The sequence below is a fragment of the Poecile atricapillus genome, chromosome 20, assembly GCF_030490865.1.
Source record: "Poecile atricapillus isolate bPoeAtr1 chromosome 20, bPoeAtr1.hap1, whole genome shotgun sequence".
Lineage (NCBI taxonomy): Eukaryota > Metazoa > Chordata > Aves > Passeriformes > Paridae > Poecile > Poecile atricapillus.
Genome location: NC_081268.1, coordinates 10997074 through 11004942, shown reverse-complemented (window position 1 = coordinate 11004942; position 7869 = coordinate 10997074). Strand labels below are relative to the sequence as shown.

Below are 7869 nucleotides of genomic sequence, written 5' to 3'. Positions count from 1 at the left end.
CTTGAAAAACCTCTTTCCATATCCTGGATTAGTCTCACATCTCTAGGGTTTGCTTTCCAACCCCTACATCCCCTTCAGACTACAAATGTCCTGTCTGGCTTCAGAACACTGGGTGCTTGGTGGAGATGTGCCTCCACAGCCACAAACCCCAGAGATGCCACATGAGCACCCCAGTCACACCAGTAGCCATGTCCAGTAGTAATGCCAGGTTGTCCCTGTGTGCTGCAGAGCTCCCAGGCTGCCCAAGGTTTTCTCCCATGGAGTCAAGGGATGCTCTGCAAAATCCTGGCATCCAATGTCTGGCCCCATGCTCTGGGCACAGACCTGAGGCCTTGGCACGCACACAAAAGCCAGTGCTGTATTGGACCTGCTGTCTGGGATCCTGCTGGCCAGCATGTGCTGCCTGATTCTCAGTGTACGGATTCCCATGGCTGTGCAGGGCTGTGTGGCTGGGCTCAGCCCCAGCCGACACGCTCACAGTGGGAGCCCTGTTAGAGTGTCAATGGTGCTCTGGCAGCCTGTCAGCCCAATTTGAGCCTGTCCAAGGAATGCTGAGAGTGAGCTACTATGGTATGGTGTGACAGGGACATCAGGCCTGGCTCTGGAAGGAATTTCCACCTGCCCGTGGCTCCCCCTGACACCATGACTGAGCAGGAAGGTACCAGGCAGAGGTGGGTGACAGCGTGGCATGGGGCCAGCCATGTCATCTGCTCCCAGCAAAATAGTTACCTCTTAACATTTTCTTTATTCTTTAATTTCCTTGGCCCTTAGCTCCTGTGAAATGGACTGTGGAAAAAAAAAATAAATCCCTCTCTGGGATTTTACTTCCCCAAAAAAAAAGCTGCTGTCATGGTTTAGGAATGGCACTCTCCAATTTAGTGTCCCCTGCCCAAGACCCTCACAAACCAGATGCTGCTCACTGCCTCTCTCTCTCCCTCCCTCCTTTCCACCACCTCCTCCCTGCTCTAAGAATGGAGTTGAGAACTGGAGGCACAAAAAGGTGGTTTGAGATAAAAACCATTTACTGGAAACAGCACCTCTGTGGGGACCTCAGCACTCCCTAGCATCACACTCAGCCATGGGGCAGGGGCACTCTTTCTTCATCTGGGAGCAAGTGGTGGGTGGGGAGATGGAGGGGGCCACAGGAGCCCCAATCACAGTGGGGCTGAGTTGGATCCTCCAGCACTGATCCATCAGGGACAAGCAGGACTGGCAGCAAGGTGGGACCTGATCTCCTTGGAGAGGCAGAGAGGGACCCACTAAAGCCCAAAGTGCTCACTTCATGGGGCAAATACAGGAAGTGTTTGGGTTCCTAAATCCATTTGTCATCACAGAAAACTTTTCCCTTTACCTGTTCTAACTATAATTCCATGTTCACAGAGTCTTTGAGTTGATTTGATGAGGCAGAGATGGAAAACTACATGGCCGGTCCACTGGAAAGATATCACACAGACACACCCAGCACAAGAACCCTGGGGAAGCCACCCACACCCAGCTCCCTCCCTGTACCCTGTGACCTCTCCATGACCAAGGGCATACCAAAGAGCTGCTATCCCCAGGACAGCACCACAGTCTGGGCTACCAGAAAACCAGGTTGGGTTCTCTGGCACCAGCTGCCTTAATGGAAGTTGGAGGGTGCAGAGGGATGAGGCACAACAGACCGTGTGTCCCCCCACAGCAAAACTCTCCAGCCCATGAGCCAGGGCAGGAGAAAATGTCAGATGTGCTGTGTGAGTAGGAGGCAAGTGGCATCTTCATTTCATCCTCTGGTAACTGTGGGGCTTTGCAATTACATGTGCTGATCTGATAGTCATTAGGGAATGATCAGCCAGTCATTGACAGGGGCTGTTTGCCTTTCTGCTAATTAAATTGCATTTCATTTGCAATCAAATCTAATGAGTCAAGTGAGCTCTAGGTAGGCTCAAGTGAAGCACAAGCCAACTCCACAGCCTTGCTGTGCACAAAGAGCCACATCCCAGGGACACTGCCAGGAACCACCCTGTGGCACAGGGCAGTGAGGGACGTGTCTGCAGGTGAGCAGTGCTGTGTATGTGGCAGGGGCACAGCTTCTGCCATGGAGCTGTGGACTTTGAGACATACGCCACTGTATTGGCTTGGCATGGCCAGGCTTTGATAGTGGGGGGCTATAGGGTTGGCTTCTGTAAGAAGCTGTGAGAAGCTTCCACCATGTCCAGCAGAGCCAATCCCTGGTGGCTCCGAAGATGGACATGCCACTGGCCAAAGCTAGGCCAGTTAGGAGTGGTGGTTATGCCTCTGAGATTACATATTTAAGAAGAAACAAAAGAGGTTTTTGTGCAGTTGTAATTGTGGCCAAATAAAAGCGGGGTGAGAATATGTGAGAGGAAAGCTCTGCAGACACCAAGGTCACCAAGGTCAGTGGAGAAGGAGGGGAAGAAGCTGTTCCAGGTGTTGGAGCTGAGATTCCCCTGAGCCTGTAGTGAAGACAGTGGTGCTCCTGCAACCCAAGGATGGCACAGGAGTGCAGAGATCCACCTGCAGCTCCTGGAGGAGCCTATGCTGGAGCACGGAGATGCCTGAGGGGAGGATGTGACCCCTCTTCCATGTGGGAAGCCCGTGGTGGAGCAGGATTCCTGGCAGGGACTTGCAGACCTGTGGAGAGAGGAGCCCACACTGGGGCAGGTTTGCTGGTAGAAGCTGTGACCCCATGGGAGACACACGCTGGAGCAGCCTGTCTTTGAAGGACTGACCCCATGGAAAAGTGAGTCACATTGCAGCAGTTTGGCTAGGGCTGCTGCTTGTGAGCTGGACTCACAATTGAGAAGTTCACGGAGAACTATTCCCCATGGGAGGGACTCTGCTGGAGCAGGGAAATAACTTCTGTCCCTGAGCAGTGTCCCATTCCTGTCTCCCTGCACCACTGCGGGGCAGGAGGTAGAACTGGTAAGAAGGGAGGGATGGGGGGAAGGTGGTTTTAAGGTCTTATTTTACTTTTCATTATCCTGCTCTGATTTTGTTAGTAATAAATTCAATTAATATCTCTAATTAGAGCCTGTTTTGCCTGTGACAGTATTTGATGAGTATTTGATGAGTGATCTCTCCCAGCCCTTATCTTAACTCACAAATCCTTTGTTATATTTTCTCTCCCCTGTCCAGCTGCAGGGGGGAGAGCTAGAGAGGCTTTGGTGGGTGCCTGAGGTCACCCCACTACAGCCAGACACCCTGTGCTGCCATGGAGTGCTCCTCTGGCTGCCAGGCCAGCAGAGAGACAGCGAGTACAGCCCTGACTGCTGTCTGCAGAAGAGGGGCAGGGAATACATGAGGGCAGAGACCCAAGCATGGGGCTGCTGCTTCTCTCCTGCACCTCTCTTCATGATAGGTGTGTCTGGCAGCTTCCTTGTCATCCAAGGCAGATGGACAAGCCTGGTCCTGATGTCTTCATGTCATCTGAGTGACTCCTGTTGTGGTAGCCTCACCACCAGCTGGTGACTGGTGCTGCACTCATCACATGCACAGGGACATCCAGGAGCCTCTAACACATGACAGCTCCAGGCAGGTTGGATGGGCATTCATGCACTCATTTTTTTTTTTGGATGGCCAAGAGCCCACAGGTCCCAAGCAGCAAGTGGAACCTGGCTCAGAACTGAAATTAAAGTATCCTTGTGCCAGCTGGTGTTACTCTTATGACCTCAGATGATCCCATACAGTCACACTTTATTTTTAAAAAGAGAAAAAATGAAAAGTCAAGAGGATTAACTATCACATATGGCACAGAGATTGTCTGGAAAGACCAGCTTAGCTTCCTTTTGAGTGCTTAAGCTGATATTAGCAAATACATGCCCTAAACAACATTGGGAACCTTAAATGGAACCCAGTGTGATTGCATCAATTTAAAGTATCTGATTAGAAATAAATATTCTTGGGTGAGCTCAGCTGGGATCACTCCTGGCTGTTCACCATCCACAGCCCCCAGGAGGACAACAGGAGGGACCACAGGACCCAGCACCCCAGGTTCTCCCAAGACAGCCAAACCAAGATCTGGGGAGGGCTTTTATTTATTTGACAAAAAGCAGGGACTGTGTGCTGGAGGAGCAGGGGCTGTGTCAGAGTCCTGACAACAGAGCTTGGAAAAAGGATGGTGGAGCAGAAGCTTGGAGCTTCAGAGCATGGATCTTGCATTGCTTGGCAGGAGCATCCATGAGCCAGTCTGCGCTTCCTGGAAAACAGGTGGGAGAGGTGGGGGCTGGGTGGGGCAAGGAGACCAGTGGGACTCTCCATTAGAATCGATGCATTCTTCTCCAGTTCTCCCCAGATTTGTAGGGTGAGGCATCTCCAGCAATGGATTTCTAGTAATGCCTTCAGCTGTGTGGTGGGAAAGCACAGGCCAGGGTGGTGACAACAGCAAATGTTTTGCATAGTGAGACACCAACCCACTCTGGCCAGGTTTGCCAGTCCACAAGCCCAGGGCCCCTTTGGCAGGAGCTGGTGTCCTGGTCCTCACTGCTTAAAGGGCTGCACAGACATTTCTCTGGTGGTTTCAGCCCCCAAGTTCAGTGCCAGGCACTTTCCACTGGGGGTCTCTGGGCACTGCTCCTCGGGAGTCCCTGCGTGCTGCTACCTGGGGATCCCCACTGTAGAGCAGTATCCAAAAGAATGGTCCTACCTGTGTGCAAGCTCCAGCACCAGTTCAAGCAGCTCAACCCCATAGAAATTCAAAGAGTTCTTGGTGGCCCTTGTCGTGGGGGCACCAAGAGAGTAAATGTCCAGGAGAGAACATTGCAAACACCACGTTGCACTGTAACAACTCACCTACAATTCATCAAGTCTGCATTCCTCTGTGAAAACAAAAAGAAAGCCTGAGTCTAGCACTGTGGTCTGAATAATCACATTTAGCACCCAAAACAGACTACTCAAAAGGAACTTGTGGGTTTCTCCTTGCTCAGTGTGCCCGGCCAGAGCACTGCTGGCTGCCAGCACCCCCTCCTGCCAGCTCAGACCACAAAGTGGTGGCACTGATGGGCTGAGCTGGTCCCTGCCTGCGTGTCCCTGTATTGGTCCTGGGCAGTGCTCACCCTGCCTGGGTAAAATCCAGATCGTCTCGTCGGTGAAGCCGTTCAGCTTGGCAAGTCTCTTGAACAGCAATTTGATTTTGGGTCTCACCCACTGGCTTCTGCCTAAAGACAAAGACATGAGTTAGCTCCAGGCTGTGCCTGACCCTGCATCGCCTGGGAAGCTGGTGAGTGTGTCCAGCTGAGGGTGGGATGGATGGCAGTCCCTGGCAGAATGCACTGAGGGAGGTCCTGGAGAGCAGTGGTGGCCAAGCACATGAGACACCCCACCCAGGGAACAAGACAGCCAGAGATTCTGACACCAGCACAGTGACTCCTCTCATGATTCCTGTCCCCACTGATTCTGTTCTGCCTGTGCAGCAAGAACCCCACTCTCCACCCCTCTCCAACAAGCAACTTACCCAAGGCCATGGACTTGCAGCACAGTGCTGGGAGCCGGAGCCCCAACCTCCGCAGCCACCCCAAACCACTGCTCCTTCCCTGCCACACAGGGAACACCTGGTGGTCCCTGCCCCGCTCCTGCACCTCACTCAGGGTGGGAGTGAAGAGGGAGACCCCCGTTCCCCAGCCTTGCAGGACCCTCAGAAGCACCTGACGCCTCTGAGCAGTTCACCACTGCTGGATACGCACTGTAAAGTCTCAGCATGTGCAAGGTCTTCTCATCCTTCTCTCTGGTGGCAAAGACAACCATGTAGGAACTGCCATCGGTATCCACCAGCCTCACCGTCTTATTGCCTCTGTCTGCAAAAGGACGTGGAGAAAAATTAATTATCTTCTTCTGGAAACCCCCACTCTGCAAAGGGGCTGTAAGAGCATGAAGCCCATCAAGCCTGTCTTTCCTCAGTATCTCCCCATCCTGCTTTTCTTTCTTGCTAAGGCCCTCTGAAAGCCTGGGGGAGCCTACAGACCACAGCAGAGCAGAGGGATGGGGAGGTGAGGATAGAAAGGGGTGGTCAGTGCAAGCTGTTGGCCAGTGTCAGATTGATCCTTGTGCTGGGAATGATGGAAAACCACTCCTGCTCCATCCCTGGGAACATCTGCTCACAGCCTCTTTGCAGAAGGAGCCTACTATTCCACTGGGGTTTAAGCTTGCTCTGGATATGTTTATCCCAGAGGGAGGGATTGAGGGGGTCTGCCATGCTGCTGAGCCACCAGCCCTGGGGTGCAGCTGGCACCTGGAGGCAGAAGGATGTCCCACCCAGGACAGAGGAGGGACAGGCAGTCCTGAGGGCCATGTCCCCAGGAACAGCCAGCTGCTTCAGACAGGGATGGTAGGACATGCCTACATCCTGCCCCAAGACCCAGGCACCCCCACTCACCAGAGCTGTAGTATTCACCCGGGCTGCCTGTTGGCTTGTAGATCGATTCAAACTTCATGCATCTACCAGGGCTGCAGAAGAGTGAAAGATGCTCCAGCTGAGTTGAAGTGACCTCCTTTCCTCTCTCCTGTTCAAGGGTCACTATCCCAGATGTGGGACTTGCTGTTCAGAGGTGGGATGGTGTGGCCAGGGCAGGAGGGAACAGATACCACCCTTGGAATACAGGGCACCTGAGCTGGCAGGGGACAGGGAACATGCCCTCACTCATGCTTTGAGCTTCTGGGATGAGACTGGTTCTGCTGGGAAAGTTGTAATCATGGGATCCCGTCCCACCCTCTGTGATGGCACTGGTCCTAGCTAGCATTGCCCTGAGCCTGCCCTGAAGACAGGGAGCCCACAGCTGTCCCAAGCCCCTGGTGGTCCTGTCTCAACCCCTGCCCAGTCTTTGGTGAGTGCACTGAGGTGGAGACCCACCAGTGAAGGTCCAGGAAGGAGGCTGGTAGTGAAGCCTATGGAGTCCTATGCATATGGACTTACGTGGGAATTGCAAAGGAGACCTTCAGGTCACCATCCCCCAGGACCTCAATGTTGGCCATCGCCATCTTCAGTTGGTCCTTATTTTGGAGATAGCTCTCGGAGTCAGAGGCCATAGCAGTGATGTACCATGTCCCTGCAACCTGGCAGTGAGAGCAGGCTGTGAGTCCAGAGGAGCAGTCAAGAGTGTCCCCTCCTCAGGGACCAAGCCAGAAAAACCTCAGTCCATGGAACACGCACATCCCGTCCAGACAACAAAATTCCCACAGGGGCACCTATGCAGGAGCTGAGTGACTATCCTTAGCTACGTGTGACAGCAAAGCAATGGTGGCTGTAGTGACCCCAGCTGTCCCCAGTACGAAAAGACATTTACAGTCCTTCCTGCTCTGCTGGTGACTGGAGACTACACCCTTCCCTTCCCTTCCCTTCCCTTCCCTTCCCTTCCCTTCCCTTCCCTTCCCTTCCCTTCCCTTCCCTTCCCTTCCCTTCCCTTCCCTTCCCTTCCCTTCCCTTCCCTTCCCTTCCCTTCCCTTCCCTTCCCTTCCCTTCCCTTCCCTTCCCTTCCCTTCCCTTCCCTTCCCTTCCCTTCCCTTCCCTTCCCACCTTGCTCTCGTCCGGCTCCGCAGTCCCCACGTCCCCAGCCTGCACGCCCAGCAAGCACAGCAGGACCAGTCCCAGGCTCAGCCCCATCGTCCTCATCTCGGCTCAGCTCCCCTGGCCTCCGCAGCGGGATGGGGAGCGGTGCCGGGGCTGTGGGATTTATAGCTCCGTGCTGCCTGCTCTGCCCCCCCGCTGGAGCCGTGCCGAGCCCCACGGGAGCGCTCTCGGGGCTGCCTTGGGCAGGGGTGGATCCGAAGGGCAGAGTCAGCCCAGAGTGAACAAAGCCCTGGGGCAGAGGGGAGCTCGTGCCTGCCAGCCCCAAAACGGGGTTACAGGAACTGTTGCACCATTGCTGAAATTTCGGATTT

General features: G+C 54.0%; 1 protein-coding gene across 3 annotated transcripts; it reads right to left on the bottom strand.

Annotated features, from left to right (window-relative positions):
• Positions 1-4016: 4016 nt before the first annotated feature.
• On the bottom strand, positions 4017-7837 carry LOC131586497 (extracellular fatty acid-binding protein-like). 3 transcript variants are annotated; one of them, XM_058853383.1, is made up of 7 exons: positions 7505-7837; positions 6905-7044; positions 6368-6438; positions 5679-5789; positions 5052-5153; positions 4789-4814; positions 4017-4195 (listed from the first exon to the last, which is right to left on the bottom strand). In XM_058853383.1, exons 1-6 carry the CDS (start codon positions 7598-7600, stop codon positions 4789-4791), a joined length of 546 nt encoding a protein of 181 aa, XP_058709366.1. In that variant the 5' UTR covers positions 7601-7837; the 3' UTR covers positions 4017-4195. The 3 variants fall into 3 exon arrangements, with proteins under 3 accessions (XP_058709366.1, XP_058709367.1, XP_058709368.1); XM_058853384.1 differs by having other exon boundaries at positions 4017-4222; positions 7505-7829; XM_058853385.1 differs by having other exon boundaries at positions 4191-4341; positions 7505-7829.
• Positions 7838-7869: the final 32 nt, after the last annotated feature.

Excerpts from the sequence above, each read along its gene's own strand:
- LOC131586497 (XM_058853383.1), bottom strand. The coding sequence starts at position 7,600 with ATGAGGACGATGGGGCTGAGCCTGGGACTGGTCCTGCTGTGCTTGCTG. Across the intron at positions 5,790-6,367 it reads GGGTGAATACTACAGCTCTG|ACAGAGGCAATAAGACGGTG; the intron begins GTGAGTGGGGGT and ends GTCCTTTTGCAG. Across the intron at positions 5,154-5,678 it reads GCACATGCTGAGACTTTACA|GCAGAAGCCAGTGGGTGAGA; the intron begins GTGCGTATCCAG and ends CTTTGTCTTTAG.